Source organism: Diabrotica virgifera, chromosome 7 (genome assembly GCF_917563875.1).
Source record: "Diabrotica virgifera virgifera chromosome 7, PGI_DIABVI_V3a".
NCBI lineage: Eukaryota > Metazoa > Arthropoda > Insecta > Coleoptera > Chrysomelidae > Diabrotica > Diabrotica virgifera.
The window spans coordinates 147,744,869-147,766,918 of NC_065449.1; the positions used below are offsets into that span (position 1 = coordinate 147,744,869).

Sequence of the window (22,050 nt, forward strand, 5' to 3'; positions counted from 1 at the left end):
AGCTGATTTTCTTTCTCATTTCGCTCTCCTAGTGGACATTGCTAACCAGTGCTTAATAGACAGTGCGACAACCCTTCGAACTAAGGGACTCGTTAAAGAGTGCCTCGATAGTAGCGTAAAGACTATCGCGGAAGTGTCGCGTTACCATGAACTGTTGCTACGATTTCCGCAAATCACGCGACCCGCCGGTATCGTAAAAGACATTCAGCATCAAACCAAGCACCACATCGATACAACACCAGGTCCACCCGTTTTTTCTACGCCGCAACGATTAGCACCTGACAAACTGCAATGGGCTAAAAAAGAGTTTGAAAATCTTCTACGACTAGGCATCATAAGACCATCAAAAAGTAACTGGTCTACTCCACTGCATATGGTCCCGAAGAAAGGTGAGGAATGGAGACCCTGCGGAGATTATCGACGTCTAAACCAAAGAACGGTTCCAGATCGATATTCAATTCCGCACATCGAAGATTTCGGTCAGTCGCTAGCTGGTAAGACAATTTTCTCTACAATATATTTAGTGAGAGCATACAACCAGATACCAGTAGCCACCGAAGACATACCAAAGACCTCCGTTACCACACCATTTGGGCTGTACGAATATTTATATATGCCTTTTGGTTAACGAAATGCAGGACAGACCTTCTAGCGTTTCATAGATGAGATTTTACGTGGTGTAGACTTCGCCTACGCCTACATTGATAACATTCTCATTGCGTCAGAATCCGAAGAGCAGCATATGTCGCATTTGGAAGAAATTTTCAAAATGCTTAAACAGTTTACCGTTGTTATAAACCCAGCAAAGTGTCAATTCGGCAAAAACGAGATTACCTTTTTGGGATACACAGTATCAGCAGGAGGACTCACACCTCCCCAAGAAAAAGTAGCAGCTGTACGAAATTGCACTCAGCCAAAAACAGTGAAAGACCTACGCCGATTTCTAGGTATGTTAAACTTCTACCGAAGGTTCGTACCCAATGCAGCTAAGCTACAAGCACTACTACATGATGCCCTAAAAGGTAATGTCAAAGGAAAAGCACCAATTGAATGGACACCACAGCGAATCCCAGCCTTTGACGACTGCAAAAACAGTTTAGCTAACGCTGCTTTACTGAGCCACCCTGTAAATGACGTTGATATCTCCATCACTTGTGACGCTTCTGATTTTTGTGCTGGAGCTGTACTACAACAAAAAACGGATAGAGGTAGGAAACCTTTAGCTTTCTTTTCTAAGAAATTCTCACCTAGCGAAAAGAAATATAGTGCATACGACAGAGAACTATTAGCTATATATCTAGCCATAAAAAACTTCAGACATATGATCGAAGGCAAGGACATAACGATATACACAGACCAGAAACCAATCATCTTCGCCTTTACTCAGAAGCTAGACAAATGTAGTCCTAGACAGTTCAGATATTTAGACTATATAGGACAGTTTTGCACTAACATTCAGCACATTTCTGGATTAGCGAATATTGTGGCAGACGCACTATCTCGAGTCGATAGCATTAAGAAAGATATCGACATCATGGACTTAGCTCTCGCACAAGAAACAGATCCAGAACTGCAAACTTTCTTAAGAGAGAAAACATCACTGCAAATGAATAAAATACGCTTTTCCGAACAAAACGTGAGTTTGTACTGTGACATATCAACATCTACAGCCAGACCATTTGTACCGAAACCACTTCGAATGGCAATTTTTCGCACCATGCATAACCTAGCACATCCCGGAATCAACAGTTCTGTGAAGATGATCACACAGAGATATGTCTGGCCATCCATTAAATCGGATGTGAGGAAATTGACTCGAGCGTGTCTACAGTGCCAAAAATATCGCGCCACATTGTTTCACCTACTGGAAGCTTTCTACCACCTTCCAGCCGATTCGAACATGTCCACATATACATTATAGTGATGCCGATTTCAGAAGGAAACAAGTACTGTCTAACATTAGTCGACCGTTTCACACGTTGGCCAGAAGCCTTCCCGATGCCTAATCAAGAAGCAGACACAGTAGCCAGAACATTTTTTTCTGGTTGGATAGCTCGTTTTGGCACTCCCAAGCGCATCACAACAGATCAAGGCCGACAATTCGAATCGCATCTCTTCAAATCAATCTGCAAATTAACTGGAACTACCCATTTAAGGACAACCGCCTATCATCCTCAAGCCAATGGTATGGTAGAAAGGTTTCATCGACAGTTAAAAGCAGCAATTCGATGTCATAAAAATATCCAATGGACCGAAAGCCTACCTTCAGTGTTACTGGGCATACGAGCAGCGTGGAGAGAAGATTGAGGTACTTCAGCCGCCGAACTCGTGTACGGAGAACCATTGTGTTTGCCAGGTGAACTATTATTTTCGTTGCAAAGAAATACCGACGACAGTGCTCACATTTACTTAAAAACACTTCGAAACCATTTCGAAAATCTCCGTCCTAAGCAACCGTCGCATCATGGATCCAAAAGCACCTTCATTTTCAAAGACATGAAAACCACCTCTCACGTTTTCGTCCGCGATACAATCAAAAGCAGCTTAGAAAACCCATATCACGTCCTTTTCCAGTTATTAAGCGAGGAGACAAGACTTTTTTCGTCCGTATAAATGGAAAAAAAATAACAATTTCCATAGACAGATTGAAACCGGCGTACGAGCTTCACGAAAGTATCCACCGCGAGCCGGAAAGAATGACAGTGTCCAGCAAAACGAATACAGACAATGAAAACAGCAAACCGAAGAGGAAAACGAGATTTCCTAAAAGTTATCAAGAAAGTGTCGGTTAACAGTGAATTCAGTGATTTTTTTTCTCCTCGTATAAACATTGCGTTTTTTTTCTATTTTCGTTTTTTTTTCATCATATGTATATATTATGTATTATCTATCGTCTTATTCTCCCAAACGGGGGTGTTATAGCCATACGCTTTAATTACTATTTTTGCTAAAATTTTAATAACTTTTCTCAAAACGAAATAACATTTAATATACAAGTTAAGAAAAAAGTTAGTAAGTTAAGAAACGAAAATGTATCCCCTAGCAGATTGTATAAAATTAATGTTTTTTTCAAGAAAACACTAATAGATTCCGAGGCCAGATTGCCGCACTCTTTATATCAACTTCTTAAAATACAGAAAGTTTCTCATCTTTTAAAACGCAGATGTTAGTAATTTATTGGCTTTCTAGCTATAGTGTAACACCGCAAGCATCATGACATAATAAAGTGTTGTGGTCTGGCAGTATCTACACAGCGGGCGAACGATTCAGACACACCCTCGCTAAAAACCTTTACGAGATAATAAACGAAGCACGCTTGTTTACCCAAAATAAATAAATATATTACTAATTGAAGAATCTCAGATGGAGAATCCACCAATTTAATAAGAATTAAAAATGGTAGATGGTATTTTAAAACTGAGATTTTTCATGTTGAAAGTTCTTACTGGTACATCCTTATCTGCGACTTTTTCAATTAATAAGACAGCAGACGACGAATATAGGAAACGAAAGGGAAACGATCACATTTCGCTTTCATTCGTCTAGGAAAAACGGACAACAGAGGAACTTTCAGTACTCAAATCCGAGTAAAGGAAATAAAAATAAATGATGGTTTTGCGTGTTTTCGATCCAGAGGGTTGCACACCAGCTAGACAGGCTGTTTCTACCATTTCAGGCGTCCTCAGTAGCTTTCGATAGTGTGCCTACCTCTGGACCGAAAAACAGCTCCACCATCATTTTAAAGGGAATCTGAAAAATAATTCAAATTTCCCAGCAGACGCAATACAGCGACATCTACTAATAAATTGAAGAATCTCAGATGCAGAATCCACCAATTTAATAAGAATTAAAAATGGTAGATAGTATTTTAAAACTGAGATTTTTCATGTTGAAAGTTCTTACTAGTACACCCTTAATCTGCGACTTTTTCAATTAATAAGACAGCAGACGACAATTCTTCAATTTGTTAGTAGATGTCGCTGTATTGCGTCTGATGGGAAATTTGAATTATTTTTCAGATTCCCTTTAAAATTATGGTGGAGCTGTTTTTCGGTCCAGAGGTAGGCACACTATCGAAAGCTACTGAGGACGCCTGAAATGGTAGGAACAGCCTGTCTAGCTGGTGAGCAACCCTCTGGATCGAAAACAAGCAAAACCATCATTTATTTTTATTTTTAAATATATTACTGTTCATTGTTTACACTTATTTTTAATTGATTCCGTAACCTGCCATCGGAACATATATATTTCCCTAGAAACAAAGAAAATTCTCTATAGGTCGGAGTGCAGAATCCTTGGTAACTATCTTTACATTTAGTATTTTATTAATATTGTAACGTTTACATTTTTCTGCATGTAGAATAAAAAGCGAGTTGGAAATGATGTGAATTCACATCAAATTGTGTTCCCAAAACCATAATAAATTTCCTTCGCGCCGAGAAGGCGCTTGAAGAAACTGTGTTTTTTTAAATCTTCGCCCTTTTCTGCCCTTTTCGCAGGCCAGATGGAGCTTGACAGATGTCTCACTTGGCCTAGTAAGTTACTAATTATTATCTGGCTACTGTGAAGAAGCAATATGCCATTTTTGTCGCGTGCGGTCTAGATAAGACACCTGTTTTGTGTTTATTTAACTGAAAAAGTGCATTGACATCCTAAAGAGGTCATCCTTTTAATATAGGTAATTTGATGTCATTATTGAGTAATTTTTATTTTAAAGTGGGTGATCAATTAAACTATAGAAATTTTATGGGTGATCATTTAAACTATAGACATTTTGATTATGTAATTTTTTGTGTAATTACTATAATACTTAGTATTATAGAAACAAAAAAGCTTTTTTTATTGTCAAATAGATGACGGAATATGAGTGTCAATTATATATTTTTAATTTTTTTGAGTAATTATTCAGTTTTTCAGTTTAATAATTAGAGTCATTAGAAATTATAGTCATCTATTTTACGTTGTTGATTATCGGTCTGTGTTTGTGTCGACCAAATAATATTAAGTTAATGTATTTGAAGTTTTCTTTTTTTGGTCAACAATTTTATAGTTATTTCTTTCTGTGTAGATCCTGTAAATATGTATTGAGTATTACCTTATTGAGAACACCTTATTGAGTAGTTTAATAAAAGTTACATTGAAACTTACGATGTCGTATTTTATTTGATTTTATTATTTACAGCTCAAGATTAGAACATTGATGTCTTGTCGTAGCATTGTTGCTAATTTTTTATTGTTGTGTTATGTTTCGTTAATTATTGTTCCTTTGAGTATTTGTTGGTCAAAATACCAGGCGCCCAATATTTTCGTTTATGTATTCAGTATTTACGTTTTCTAGAGTCCATGAGTCAAACCATCAGTTAATGTTATCTATTTATCTTTTGTCTATCTTCGTTTCATTAGCTCTATTCGCATACCATTATTTATTCATTTAACATCTATCATTGTAACAGAAGCCCAACCCAAAGGACCATGCCCACATCTCTTCCGACTGAGCAACGTGGCCTTTGTTTCGTCAATGTAAGCGATTGGACCTTTCCATCTTCGGTCATTCCTTATTCCATCTAAGGATAATATCGTCCTGATCCTTCTGGTTCAGCTCCCATGAGCTCTTGTCCATCCGATCGCTATAATATGCATAGTTCGACAGCAGGATTCAATTCGCTTCGGTATACACCACAGGCGGCTCTAAGGACGCTGTAAAGCAGAAACCTTGGTCAACCGATGGTGGTGGCCCCGAATCGAATTTAATCTAAAGCTGTATTTACTTATATATTTTGCATAAATACAATAACATAATATTTCTTCTCTTTTAGATATGGCTGCTGCAAACTTAGTTTTTAGCGCTATCGAGATCACTGAACCTTCCAAACAATTTCCAAGAAATGCATCGATAACAGATTATTATAAAATATCAAAAAGTGAAACTAAAACTTACACACGAAAAAATACAGACAGTGAAAGTTCTGTAAAGGTATTGAAAACAAATGTGTTTAAGAAATACAGAAATGTTCAAAATACCCAAAACCATCTTCCTAAAACAAATATAAGTGAGTTTAAAAAATTGAAAAATCAAAAATTTGGAAAGAAGGACTTTAATACAAATTCAACAAGCTATACGGGACTTTTTAATAACCTCTTCAATAACTCCAACACTAAGAAAGAATCTTTATTACCTTCTACATTAGAATCTAGTTCCCGGAATGTTACAGAAGCAAGTGAGTCTTTGAATGTGTTTTCTAGTGACAAAATTTCAAATATTAGAAGAGAAAATATTCTCAACAAATGCAATGTAAGAAATGACACTAAAATTAGCACAGAAGAAAGAAAAATTAATAAAAATATTGAAAATTCAAAACGTCCTAAGGACATTCTTAGAAAATTTTTAATGCATTATCAGAAACCTAATACTATTAAATCAGAAGGTCTAAATGAGAATATGAGACAGGAAGAAAAAAGTGAGGGGAAAGATATTTTCAACAAATGTAACCTTAGAAATGAGAATAACACTGGAAAAAATAGGCCTAACAATGAAAGCATTAAAACGAAGATAGCAGAAAGAAAAATTGATACAGATGTTGAAAATTCGACACATACTAATGATAGTGTCAGGAAATTTTTACAGCATTTTCAAAGGCCTAACGCTATCAATTCAGAAAATATGAATGAGGATACAGGCATGGTAGAACAAGTTAATAGTAGGGAAGATATGGTTAAACATTTTAGTGTTAAAACTGAGAATAAAGTTGAAAAAAGTTGGAAGCATAATAAGAACAATAAACTAAAGGTAATCAGAAAAATTGGTAAGAGTATCGAAAATTCAAGATGTACTAGTGACGGTCTTAAGAAACATTTAGATTTTCAGCTACCTAATAATATTTATTCAGAAAGGAGAAATAAGAATATAAAATCTGTGGAAAAAAACAGGAAAAAGGATATGTTTAAAAATTTTAATGTTACAAATGAGAATAATGAGAAGGAAGATGGGGAAAGCAATGAAAACACTAAAATGAAGATAGAAAGAGAAGTTGATAAAAATGACGAATATTCAAACTGTACTAATGACAGGCGTAGGAATTTCTTACAATATTTTCAGAGACCTGTTAGTTTTGATTCAGACGAGGTAAATGAAGATAGAGGCAATTTAGAAATAAAGAGAAGAGAAAATATGTTTAAAAATTCTAATGTCAGAAATTACAATAAAATTGGACTAGATTGGGAACATAATAAAAACATCGAAATAAAGATTGTAGAACAAAAAATTGACAATAATATCGAAAATTCACCATCTAGTGATAAAGTAATTCAAGAGTTTCTACACCTTTTTCCGAAATCTAATAATACTAGTTCAGAAAGTGTGGATGGAAATATGGAAGAGTTAGAAAAAATCGCAGGTGAAGATTATTTCGAAAATGCTGACGCTATAGAAGAAAATGAGATTCAAAGTGATTTCGAGAACAATGAAAGCACCGAAGTTGAGACTTCGGACTCTTCATATGTGTTTGAAAATAACACAATTCTCCAAGATATATCGAAATCACAGTTGCCGAAAGTATTTGTTGATCAAAAAATGACCAAGGACAATGAAAAATCTAAAAGTGCCATAGCACATAATTCATTAAAGTTTAAGACACTTTTACATCAAAATAATTATGATGATTTAAAACAAAAAGCAGACGGTTTTGACGATTATAAGCATGAGGATTCAGAAAACAATAAAAGTGCCGAATTTAAAACTCCAGAATTTTCATATGTGTTCCAAAATAATACAATTCTCCAAGATATACCGAAATCGCAGTCGCCAAAAGTATTTGTTGATCAAAAAATGACCAAGGACAATGAAAAATCTAATAGTGTTATAGGATATAATTCATTAAAGCTTAAGACACTTTTACATCAAAATAATTATGATGATTTAAAACAAAGAGCGGACGTTGTTGAAGATTATAAAATCAAAAACTTTGAAACCACTGTTAAACATTACGAGGAGCCTTCAGTTTTTCTTCCCTCTCAAATTGAATCGTGTGTGATAGAATTTAAGAGTAAAAACATTGAAACTACAGACGTCAAACAATTATCAGATGCAGAGCATATTCTGCATGCAACAGTTGAAAACCCTAATCAGACCTATATAAACTTGCCTCGCACCCTAAATGCTACACAAAGAAGTTCTGGCAACAAAGAAGGTAAGTTGTTAATTTTAAATGAATGTCGACTCGATTCAAGTTATCTGTTAACCCAGATATTAAAATATCAAAAGGCACCGCTACGAAAATATTCCAACATGCGATTGAGAGAACCTATATGAAACGAGTCTTTGTACTCTAATACAGACTTATGGCATTAGTGAAAATAGAAAATAGACGGTTTCGTTTTGATTTAAATCTATATCCTGCCATCCCCGATAGCGCTATTTCTAGGTCGTCTACCTGTTGTCAAGGAGGTTATGCAAGAAGACAAATTTACATCAAAACTTCCGTATTTCTCGGTACAAAATCGGAAGTTTTGATACTTCGTGAAATACGGAAGTTTTGATGTAAATCTGTCTTCTGGCATAGCCTCCTTGACAACAAGTAGACCTAGAAATAGCGCTATCGGGGGATGGCAGGAGACAGATTTAAATCAAAACGAAACCGTCTATTTTCTATTTTTACTAATGCCATACTCTGTATTAGAGTACAAAGACTCGTTTCATATATGTTCTCTAAATCGCATGTTGGAATATTTTCCTAGCGGTGCCTTTTGATATTTTCATATCTGGGTTAACAGAGAACGTGAATCGAGTCGACATTCATTTCACTTATTCCCCGTTGGAGGGCGTTCTAACCTTACTCCGGTAAAAATAGTTTTATTTTGTACCGAGAAATACGGAAGTTTTGATGTAAAGTTGTCTTGCATATCCTCCTTGACAACAGGTAGACCTAGAAATAGCGCTATCGGGGATGGCAGGAGACAGATTTAAATTAAAACAAATCCGTCTATTTTTTTATTTTTACTAATGCCATACTCTGTATTAAAGTACAAAGACTCGTTTACTTCTTCCTCCAATCAATGTATCTGTATCGATGTATCGCTTAAATCTAGTCAATGCCCTTTTGTGTTCCTCTAAATATTCTGTCTCAACACCTGTTCAAGCAACAGCGAGAAGCGGAACTACCTGACTTGATAATGGCAAGTGCAATCTTGCCGAAACGTCGTCAAAATAATGGTTTTTCTAAAAACCAAAATTATTCAACGCAGAGTCAAACCCGGTAAACCACAGAAAGAACATACTTATAGCTCCCGCGGAAATTTTTAACATGAAACTTAAACTACAGACAGACAAATTCAACCCAATAAACTCGATGGAAAGTTATGGGAACTTATTAGATATTATCTAGGTATATCTTTTATGTAGTTTGGAATTATCTATTTTATATTGTTCGGTTGGTGTTTTGTTGGAAGCCCCCCCCCCCAAGGCAAATGTTCCACCACTGCTACTGCAGCGCCTTTAGAAAACTTAGGAACAACCACAAAACAAGTGACCCTAGAGCAGCACAAGACTTCTCACGTTTTTATGAATGCAGAATAGAGTGCGCTTAACAAACATTAGATATGCCGTCGAATCAGTAGTTTGTAAAAAAACTAAGTTTTCAATCTAAAGCGTCGTTTTCACGCTACGTCTTATTCTACGTTTTCTGTGTCACGCAAAACGTACGAAAAAACGTACGTTTTGTTCAGTGTATAACAAGAAATGAAATGAATCGAAATGAAATCCAAGGTCAGATCGAAGATATGATGGGAAAAGCACAGTGGCGGCCCGTCAGGTAGTGCCATAGAGCCATGGCACTACCTTGCTAACTATGCAGAAACATATATTTTTTATCTTAAAAACATTTTAATGCCTGTTTATTTTTTTTGTGAATATTTCTCTTTATTTTTATAAATTATATCAAATCTGGCAACTGTGTAGCGCAATGCAAATCTACCGACTCTTTCCACCCACAGCTGACCGGATAAAGGATGAAAATCATAAAAATCCCAGTGCCGAACGGCATAGTGGCTCGTGAGAAAAGAGAAAGATTGTATGAGCATCCTGTGTAAGTGACAGAGAGAGAGCGGTATTGCACTTTTAACATACGTTTAAATTGGAGTCTCCATGCCAGGCTCGAAATCTCGAAAAGGAAGTTAGTGGATCTTAAGATACAATGTTTTAGATCTACATATTTCTAGTTTCTTTACGCGTTCGCTTGACGCTATTGTGTTTATTGTCTACTACTGTATTGTATATTTGTGTTTATACTCTACTATATTTTTTAATTTGTAATTATTAGTTAGTGCGTTGTGATCGTGGGTGTCGTAGGTATAAAAATAATATTTTGATTATTTTCTACGTTTAATTTATTTATTGACAATTAATCAAATTAGTATATTAAAAAACTCTTTTGGTGGTTTTTCGTTAGAAAAAAAACTACAAATTAAAGAACTCGGTCGGCCTTTACCCGATTTAAAAATTGAAAAACAAAGTGGAAATGGACAAAAACTTCGCTGTCGTAAGTTTAATAAAATTATTTATGATAAAAATAGCTGGTTGTGTGGTTGCGAACAAACTAATAAACTCTTCTGTTTTGTATGCGTTTTGTTTGGAGGTGACGAGACTTGGTCAAACAAAGGCACCGATGATCTTGTACATATATGGGAGAAATTGAAATCCCATGAAAAATCTAAAGTGCACATGAATAACGTTTTTAGCTTTTCAATGCTTGGTAAGTTAAATATAAAAACCCAATTAAATTCAGCTTATCGTGATACTCTAATTAAACATAATGAACAGGTAGATAAGAATCGATATTTTTTTTTATTTATATTTTATATCCTATTTGACCATATCGTAAAACCGCCACAAAAAATTTAGGCAGCTGCCCGGATTCTGGCACTACCTTCCTAAAGTTATACGAGCCGCCACTGGAAAAGCATAAGCGCCGGACTCCACTTGCGATTTGTAGTCGCGCTATTGTTTTGTCTCGAAGATTGAACACATTGTTTGAAAAACGTTAATATGTATCTATACACTTAATAAAACGTACGTTTTGCATGACACACAAAACGTACAATAAGACGTAGCGTGAAAACGACCCTTTATAGCACATAGAACAATATCCAAAAATGTTATTCTACATCCTACCAGATTGAAAACAATGGGAACCTTCTCTGGTAACATCTCCGAGGCTTCTACAATTTGCAAACCATAACGGATGCTGAGACTAAGGAAGATGAGGGAATTTTACAATTTATAATTCACGTCCCATCTGCTCAGCGCGGTAAAGTTCCAACGATAATGGTTCCTTTCGTACTCCAATCAGAGTAAACATGTAAATCAAAAATGAATAACCATTTTCAATTTCGTTGCAACACGAAACTACAGCCGCATCATTATTCTAGTTCAATCAGAGAATACAGCAAGCACCTCTACCGGTTTCGAAACTTATCTCTCATCAGGAGGCACATATGCTGCTCTCTCTGACCCAACTAGGACAAACTCCGGCGTGCATTCACGATTGAACTACTCGATTGAATTACACGATTGAACACTATCTGATTGAACTAGAACAATGATGCGGCTGTAGTTTCGTGTTGCAACGAAATTGAAAATGGTTATTTATTTTGGTACTCTGATAGGAGTACGAAGGGAACCATTATCGTTGGAACTTTACCGCGCTGAGCGGATGGGACGTGAATTATAAATTGTAAAATTCCCTCATCTTCCTTACTCTCAGCATCCGTTATGGCTTGCAAATTGTAGAAGCCTCGGAGGTGTTACCAGAGAAGGTTCCCATTGTTTTAAATCTGGTAGGATGTAGAGAAACATTTTTTAATGTTGTTTTATGTGCTATTAGATTGAAAACTTAATCTTTTGCTAGCAGTTGCCGCTAGGGCATCCCTGCCATTTCGTTCGTTGCAATCCGTGACTGCACGCCGGGGGTTTGTCCTAGTTGGATCAGAGCGAGCAGCATATGTGCCTGATGAGAGACTAATAAGTTTCGAAACCGGTAGAGGTGCTTGCTGCACTCTCTGATTGAACTAGAATAATGATGAGGCTGTAGTTTCGTGTTGCAACGAAATTGAAAATGAATACTCATTTTTGATTTACAGTAGTTTGTAGTTTTTGCAAATAGCTTAGATGGTTTACAAAGCAAAGAACAAGGTCCCGCATATCAGATATAAGTAAAAAATATGGACTTAATCTCAATATGAAAAAGACAAAGTACATAATATACATAATTTCTATGTAATTACGTGATATTTTTGATATTGTGGATGTTGCAAGTGCCAGTTTCGGTGTTGTTATTTTTTTTTTATTATGATGTAGCGTTTATTTTTAAATCAAATGGTGTTGTTGCTGAGATCAGGTTTATATTCTGCATGCGTGAAGACGAGTGAAGTCTTATTCGGCTCTAGCAGCACTTGTTATGGTTATTCCTAAGTTTCTGTTAATCTATTTGATACATTTTCCTTGGGGGGAGGGGTCCCCAATGAAACACCAACCAAAAGACATAAAAAAGATACAACCCAAACTACAGAAAAGACAAAGATAATAACTTATATGCAATAAGTTCCTTTACTTCTAACTGTCGAGTTAATTGGGTTTAATTTGTCTATCTGTAGTTTAAGTGTCATGTCAGCTAATGTATTTTTATGTTTCAATAATTCAATAATTTTTTGTTTAATTCTGGACCGTGTTAGGGGATGAATTCCCCTATTTCCCCCGTAGATCTGCTACTATTCAGTAGTTTTCTAAACACAAGGCGAAACTGCAGCTATATGTGCAAAGATAATGAATATGTAGACTACTTAGCTAAATACAGTATAACATCAGGCACTTTATTGTCATATTCTTTATGTGTATCAGATGTTATTACTATTTTTAAAAGAAACCAACTATCGATATGGAAAGATCAATGGAATCTCTACTGATTAACAAACCCCACAAGATACACCACTTTACAACCAGTGATTTGACAAAGTACTTGGTTTAAGAGTTTTAAAGCTCCACGTAAATATATAACAACTATAAATCGACTATGTTTTGGGCATGCTTGCTATCCAAGTCATTTATATAAAATAAATGTGATTGAAGACGATAATTGCAAACATTGCGGAAAACAGGGTGATCTTGATCATATCTTTTTTGAATGTACTAAGTTTCGACATCATTCAAATTCTCTCTATAAAAATTTAATTAAACTTAATATTCATGCACCGTTCAATGTCCAGTCTCTGTTGGCTACAGGCTCACAACAAATATACAATATTATTAGAGATTTCTTGTCAGATACACGCACGGTCCTGTAAGATTTGTACGTGGGCCTGTAATTTTTAATGATTTAAGTTCAGATTTGCATCCTTTTTTATCATAAATGTTTTATCACTTTATCAGATAGCCATCATTGGTTTTATTGTATTATTATTGTATTGTATTATTTATTGTATTACTATATTGTTTCTGTTTAATTTTGTATTAGAGATAGGATTGTATATTCTTTATTGCAACTGGCTGAACGACTAATGTCTATGCCAATAAATAAATGAAAAAATCTGCAGCTATGCTGGTATCGGATAAAAGTGTGAAGCATTCATGCAACATCTCTAGCAGCACATTTTCTATCGCACTTCTTCAGTTTTCTGAGTACTTTTCAGAGGTTTTCTGAAGGCTAAAATACGATGCATCTATTTTTGACCACGAATTCATATTCAATACGCAAATTTGCATGAAGAAAATGAGTCTCTCTTCTTTCAATAATGAATATTTTGGTTCACTTGAACGTAAATTAGTGCACTTAACGTAAACCGAGTACCTGAATCCAATAACTTCAAAAGGCTGTAGCTTCAGAATAATAGCTTTTCAGACCTAGGTCCCATGGACTAAGCACTGAGAACTATCATTGGCCGAACTTTTCTTAAATTTGACCGGGGCTACTTTTTCATAAGGAGTGTTGCGGGGTCCTCTCTCTTTAAGTTGTTTTTTCTTACAGACTGCTAGGAAGCATTTCTCTCTTCGCTATCTTAAGACGAGCTAAATATAGAACTAGTAACCCCAGACGAACATAAATTATATACAGTAATTAAAATTTATTTTAGGTATTCCTTCTGAAAAGTCAACAACTGCCAGAAAATCGGAACCACTAAGTAATCTATTGAAAAATGCGTGTCTTAAAAAAATATACACTAGTACCAAAAATAGCATATCTAAAGAAATAGATATGGCACCAAAGGAACATCGAACTGAAAATGTTACAAGCGAACCCTCCAATGATGCCTCTCATAGTAGTCCAGATGATGACATATTCTTAATGCTCACTAAAGAATATGAGAAACATAAAAAAAGGCAACAGCTAATCGATTCTGAAGCGGACAGTAATGAAGAACGATTTCTAAAATGTTTACAGAAAACATCGCTGGATGTAAAATCACGAAACAAAAAAAGGGCTTATGTCAAAAGACTGAAAAAAGGAAATATGAAAATATACAGGTAAGATTAAAAGGGAAATCCTTCTAGTTGACTGTAAACCATAGTAAAAATACTGAAGAAGTAAAAAAGACTTCCTTTTGTAACTGGTATATGAATTTTTTATTAAAAAATCTTTTAAAAATTATCTAAATTGGACTATAAAGTACCTACATCACAGAACGAATGTTTTCGGTCTAATCAAACCATCATCAGGTTACACTATAGATCGTTATAGTTGAAACTAGCCAGAAAAATTGGTCACCTGACCTTTAAGCTACATATTTTAAGCCATTTGAACTTAAGAAAATGTGACAATAAGTCAATGTTCAACGATTAAAATTATCAAGGAAAAGTCTTCGTTTTATTGTCGCGTTTTATTAAGTTCAAATGAAATAAATAAGTAATTTAATGGTCATGTGGCGAATTTCAGTGGCTAGTTACAACTACAACGATGTAGATTGTAACCTGATGATGGTTTGATAAAACCTAAAACGTTCGTCCTGTAATGTGCTTGATAGTCCAATTTGGATGATTTTTTAAAGATTTTTTTATTAAAAAATTGATATACCAGTTACAAAAAGGAAATCTTTTTTACTTCTTCATTATACAAGTAATAGATATATTTACGTGAATCTTTTGAAGAATTTTTATAATATAAAGATTCCTTTGCATCATTTATGTCGGAAGTCAATTGTGTAATAAATCAATCAAATTGCAGTAGATAAATTCTAAAGGCAATCAAACTAACAATTAATTTCACATGTAGAATAGTCCTCGCCAGAGTATTTTATCACACATGTAACCAGGGCCGTAGCTACGATGTTGAGGGCCCCGGGGCAAATGTGATCTGGGGGCCCCCTACCGGGAGGTCTGGGGAATTTACCCCCAGCGCAAGGGGGGTCCGGAAAAATGTTTGATATTTAACCCCTTGAAAGCACATTTTCCCTCCTATGTGAACACCACAATCTCTTCTTTCTTTTTTTTTTTCAGCATGTCCTGCAGTAACTATAAAATTAGCAGCACTAATGATTACAGCTTCATCTGTATCTGACATTGCGGACGGATTATCAACGAATGCGTTCGTTCGCTACAATGTAAATGGTCTTACTTTGTACCGAACGAATAACCAAGCGAACACCTACGAATTCGTTCCTGCTTTCGTGTTCACTTTGATTTAAAAGCACCTTAAGGTGCCTTAAGCTACTGCAGTGTGAGCCAATCACACTCAGTGAAGCTGGTCAGTGTACTGGTGGGACTGATCCTAATGTGCTCATTTTATCTTATGTATACCTTTCTTTTCAATATGTGGTTCCTTTCACGTACCAAGATGTGGTCTGGGGTAAATTGATTAAGACAAAGTAGCTGGGACCTGGGGTCCCTATTCCGGTTGCATTTTAGTTTTTATTTCGCCAAAATAACTAATTTTCTCAGTCACAATTTATATGTTTACGAAAGGTCTCGGAGGCCCCAGCTTAGCTCGGGCCCCCCTCTTTCAATGTCATTTTAGCTTTTATTACGCCGAAATAACTAATTTCTTAAATAATAATTTAATTTTTTACGTTAAGGTCTCGGGGACCCTAGCTTAGCTCAGGCCTCAGAGGCCCTGTTCTGTTCCAATTGCATTTTAGTCTGAAATACTAATTTCCCCAGTGAAAAATTAAAACTATGTTGCGGTCTTTTTAAAAGTGTGTCATTTCAAAATATTTCATTGGGATCAGCTTTTAAAATACATATTTTTTATTTTACCCGTTAAAATCTGTGCATGGGGCCCCCTTGATCAGGGGCCCCGGGGCACTGCCCCGGTTGCCCCAATGGTAGTTACGGCCGTGCATCCATCAAAACTTTGACTTATTTATATTAGTCCATTCACTCACGGTAAAATATGGCAAAACCTGTGAATTTTAAAGAACCGCTTGGATTAACATGAAATTTGGCATACACATAGCTAACATGTCAAAAGAAAAAAAGTGATAATGTGATGAGGTATGATCTTGCCCTGGGGGTAGGTATCACCTCTTCTCAGGGGTGAGAAGACATATCTACGTTTAAGAGAAGTCAGAGAAAATGGGTAAATTAAGTAATTCTAATTGTAAGCAACTTTTGTCCTATAGAGTTTTTTCACTAAGTCAGTATTTTTCGAGTTATATGCGGGTGAATATGTTTATTTTCAACAAAAAAACACGTTTATAGACGGTTTTTCGCAAATAGTTAGTACATATTTTACCGAAAAAATATTCTTAGCAAAAATATAGCTTATAAAAAAGTAAAAAAATGTAGGTGTATGAAGTCTGTAGACCTATTAGAAGCAGAGCTGTAGTTAATGAAAAGTAAGTTCTTTTTCGTCAAATTCCAAATCGAATATTTTAACGTGAAATAACCAAAAAATGAAGCACTTTTCGGGGAAAACTCATGACAACGTTTTTAAAGTGTTTAAAAAAGCTTTATTTTTGTTTAAAAAAAATCTAACATCAAAAGTAAGCAAGTTATGCTCAAAATAAAGTTGGTCCTTTTTTTGGTAAAACAAATCGTGAAAATCACCCCCTAATTAGCATCCCAAATGAAATTTATGAGTCATTAATCGCGAGTGTATGTAAATTTTGACTGCCATATCTTAAACAATTTTTGCCTTAAAGAAAAACAAAAAATCCAAAATATTCCCTAGAAATTTTTAAGCTGTGTGGAAAAAAAATTATTTTTTCATAATTAAAAAAAAACTTACTTTATCACAATTTTTTTTTTCAAAATAAGCACTTTAAAGCGATGAAACTTACAGACCATATAAAAAATACATAAGTAAAGTAACTGGTGAAGCGGTAACGATTAATTTCATTTAGGGTGATTGTCACGATTTTTTTTTACCAAAAAAAGGGACCAACTTTATTTTGTGAGTAACTAACTAACTAATTAATATAAAGCTTTTTTAAACACTGTAAAAAAGTTGTGATAAGTTTTCTCGGAAAAGTGCTTCATTTTTTAGTTATTACACGTTGAAATATTCGATTTGGAATTTGACGACAAAGAACCTACTTTTCATTGGTTACAACTGTTAATATTGGATGTGAAGACTTCATACGTAAACTATTTTTTTCACTTTTTTATACAGGGTGAGTCATGAGGAACTGTACATACTCCTACCTCGTATAGAGGCCCCTATGGGGAATAACAAATGACCATTAAAAAGTGTCTGCTCCCATTGTTTAATAATATACAGGGCGAGTTTCGCATTTTGACAAAAATTTGTATTCGTCATAATTTTTGAACGGTCAGATCGATGTGTCTCTTATTTTGGTAAATCGTTACACTATTGCCACCTAATCAACTGATTTATTCAAACTAGAAAAAAATCAGGTCCGGCTTTAAAAAAATTAGTTCGTTTGGGTCTTAGAAAAAATTTCACCCTGTATAAGCTTTCTGAAAACTCTAATATGAATTTTACAAATTAGACAAATAGGCAATTAAAATAACATATTTATTTTTTTCCGCACACGATTGCTTAATTTTTTATAAAAAAATCAAATTTGATTATGAATTAAAAGTTTGGTAAAGTAAACCATAGATTTAACAAAATTAACTTTTATTACCAAAATTAATTTTTTTGAACAAATATTTAATTTATGTTACCACCAATCAACTGATTTATTCAAACAAGAAAAAAATCAGGCCCGGATTTAAAAAATAAGTTCGTTTTGGTCTTAGACAAAATTTCACCCTGTATACGCTTTTTGAAAACTCTAATATGATTTTTACAAATTAGACAAATAGGCAATTAAAATGGCATATTTATTTTTTTCCCACACGATTACTTAATTTTTTATAAAAAAAATCAAATTTGACTATGAATAATTAAAAGTTTGGTAAAGTGGACCATAGATTTAAAAAAAATAACTTTTATTACAAAAATGAATTTTTTTTGAACAAATATTTAATTTATGTTATCACCCAATCAACTGATTTATTCAAACTAGAAAAAAATCAGGCCCGGATTTAAAAAATTAATTTGTTTGGGTCTTAGAAAAAATTTCACCTTGTATACGTTTTTTGAAAACTCTAATATGAATTTTACAAATAAGACAAGTAGGCAATTAAAACGGCATATTTATTTTTTCCCCACACGATTACTTATTTTTTTATCAAAAAATCAAATTTGACTATGCATAAAAAGTTTGGCAAAGTTTTTGCATAGATTTAAAAAAATTAACTTTTTTTACAAAAATTAAATTTCTTAAAATTAAAAGTTTTACCATTTTTTTTTTTTTTTTCTATAACACGTCTAGATCTAAAACTTCCCATAACACTTCTTTTGGACTCTATAGTTTAACATAGACGTGATCAAATTGATAAATTTTAAATTTTTCCACCTAATTTTTGCGATTTACAAGTTTGCAACTTTTACAAGAAGAAGACTGAAAGTCTACAACAACTTTCATAGTCTTCACAATGGTAAGAGGTATGTGCTGTAAATATTTCAGAAAAAAAATATTAAAATGGAACAGAGTTGTAGCGAGTTAAACCGTGAGTTCATTTTTTTTTCATTTTTGGTTAAAATTCCGATTTTGACAAATTTGATTTTTTAATAAAAAATTAAGTAATCGTGTGGGGAAAAAATAAATATGCCATTTTAATTGCCAATTTGTCTTATTTGTAAAATTCATATTAGAGTTTTCAAAAAGCGTATACATGGTGAAATTTTTTCTAAGACCAAAACGAACTAATTTTTTTAAAGCCGGATCTGATTTTTTCTAGTTTGAATAAATTAGTTGATTAGGTGGTAATAGTGTAACGATTGGCCAAAATAAGAGACACATCGATCTGACCGTTCAAAAATTATGACGAATACAAATTTCTGTCAAAATGCGAAACTCGCCCTGTATATTATTAAACAATGGGAGCAGACACTTTTTAATGGTCATTTGTTATTCCCCATAGGAGCCTCTATACGAGGTAGGAGTATGTACAGTTCCTCATGACTCACCCTGTATGCTATATTTTTGTTAAGAATATTTTTTTCTTATTTTTTGAGTTATTTTCGAAACACCGTTTAAAACGTTTTTTTTTTGTTTGAAAAATTAACGTATAACTCGAAAAGTAATAAAAAATTAATGAAAAAACTCTATAGAACGAAAGCTGCTTAGAATTAGTCAATTTATCCATTTCCCGACCGGATTTATCTTGAACGTTTGTTTTTTCACTCCTAGAAAGAGGTTATGCGTCCCAGGGCAAAAGCAGACGTCGGCACACTATCACTTTTTTCTATGACATGTTACCTATGTATATTCCAAATTTCATCTTAATCTAAGCGGTTCTTTAAAATCCGCAGCAAAAACCGTGAGTAAATGGACTACAGTCCGTCTAATTTACTTACCGTTGCACGTCATTATTTACGTTAGAGATCTAAGTTGACATTGTTACCCAATTACAAAAAATTCTTGAATTCATTTTAAATCAAATACATCACACAATTTTTGCGGAAGTGGATTATACAGCAAAACAAATTAATATTCAATGTAAATAAATAAAAACTTCAGAAATAGAATAGGGGAGTGCACATAGATTTTCACTTCGGAAAAAATCAAACAAGATAGAACTTTTTGTAATTTCATTAAGAAATGTTTAATAAACAACATATCAAAAAGTTCTATCGAGAAGTGGGTACTTCATTTTTTATTAAACAAATGAACTGAGAAATTAGATGTTTTTTTAAATAACTCCGAAAATATAAATTTTAGAAAAAAACTGACTTGACCATTGAAAAATTCAGAAAATTTTACAAAAAAATCCTTATATAAAGATTTTTCTAAAATTAAATCTGTAGCTTCTATAATTTTTTATTTATAACGCTAAAGTCACCCTTCTCACAAACATTGGCGCACTGTAAACTAGCTTACAGCGAAGTGCACGATTGAGTTACTTTAATGTAATTCTTTAACTGATCGATCAAATGAAATTTTTGAAATTGGACATGAAAGAAGAATAATTAAGCTATCTTATGGTTATAATAAAAAGAAATAAAATTTATGGGCATAAGTACGGTGTGGGCTGAAAGTGAGACTTACATAAATTTTGTTTAAAAATTATTTAAAAATGTGTAACTTATACAATGTTTCTTATAAAACTCTAAATTTTGCACAACTTACCTCTCAAACATCTTATTAAACGATGTTTCATTCAAAAAAAATCTCAAAAATGTAATTCAAATGATGTGTCGTATCATAAAAAATACATAAAAAATGTAATTTTTGAAAACTTCATAGTTTTACAGAATTAACACCACTTTAAGACGGTATTACTCAAGTTTAAACAGGTCTATTACAGTTTTGTAGGTGTTTTTTTAAAGCCTAGGATGTACTCTTTAAAATGCACTGAATTATTTTACATTAGAAATGAAATACACTATTTTTTTGCGAAAATTAAGAAAGATAATAAAAATGTAATACAAAAACCGAAAATTACCAGCTAAAAAAATGTTTATATAAAGTGATCAAAACTTTTTTCTTTAAAACTTACCTAAAATACATTTAACAATAAGCTTCAACAATAATAAATGTTCAACAAAAAAATTTTTTTAGCTCTTATACAGTATGTCTGCGTAACTTGGAACCTATTGATAACTTTTTTATTATCAGTCTTACGAAAAAAGTTATTCTTTATAAAATACTCTGCATCATATAGGATCTAAGATGCAACCATCAAATATAAAATTTGATTAATTTTGTACGTGGTATGTCAAAAAATATGAATTTCACTCAAGAGTAAAGTACCTCTATAATTCACAATATCGAAAATTGTTATGAAAAGTTGTTTGGAATTAAAAAATATGTATCAGTGTTCAATTACATCCTTCTAATTAAAATATTGTGAATAATAAAGGCACTTAACTCTTAAGAAAAAATCATATTTTTTACATACCTCGTATAAAACTGAAAAAGTTTGATATCTGATGGTTGTATCTTAGACTTTAGATCAGGTAGAGCATTTTATTAAGAATAACTTTTTTTCGTAAAATTGACAATAAAATAGTTACAATAATTGAAATAAAATGATGATGAATATTCGTAATTTGAGAAAAAATTAAAATTTTTTTTTCGATTAGAATGATGAATTTGTGTATTAAAATATAGTTTTTAATTTCAAATAACTTTTCATAATAGCATTTTTTGATATCCTGGAATATAAAGGTACTTTACTCTATAAAAAAAATTCATATTTTTGATCATTATATGAATTTTGATTCATAATATCTGATGATTGAGTTTTAGATTTTTGGCTATCCAGAGTATTTTATGAAGAATAACTTTTTTCCGTAAAATTGATAATAAAAGAGTTTTCCATGTGGTTCCTAGCTACGCAAACATACTGTATAAGAGCTTCTATATAAGAATTTTCAAATTGTAATGCCATATTGGGATTCAGCATAACCAAAAACAAAATAGAAACATATTTGATCAAAGTAAAATAATGAATTCAACGATATTTTTAAAATGATTTATACAAAACAATTGTTATTGTTTAGACAATTAATAAACAATTAGCGGCCAAATCTGCGAGTAGAACTTTTTACTTTA

At 33.4% G+C, this 22,050-nt stretch overlaps 1 protein-coding gene across 3 annotated transcripts in view; it reads left to right on the plus strand.

Annotated features, from left to right (window-relative positions):
• Positions 1–22,050, plus strand: part of LOC114335388 (MATH and LRR domain-containing protein PFE0570w) — a 162,316-nt gene that overhangs the window by 98,298 nt on the left and 41,968 nt on the right. For all 3 annotated transcript variants that reach the window (XM_050656404.1, XM_050656406.1, XM_050656405.1), the window contains 2 exons: positions 5,817–8,186; positions 14,119–14,509. In XM_050656404.1, coding sequence (XP_050512361.1) covers positions 5,817–8,186; positions 14,119–14,509 — 2,761 coding nt within the window. The remainder of the gene's footprint in view (positions 1–5,816; positions 8,187–14,118; positions 14,510–22,050) is intronic.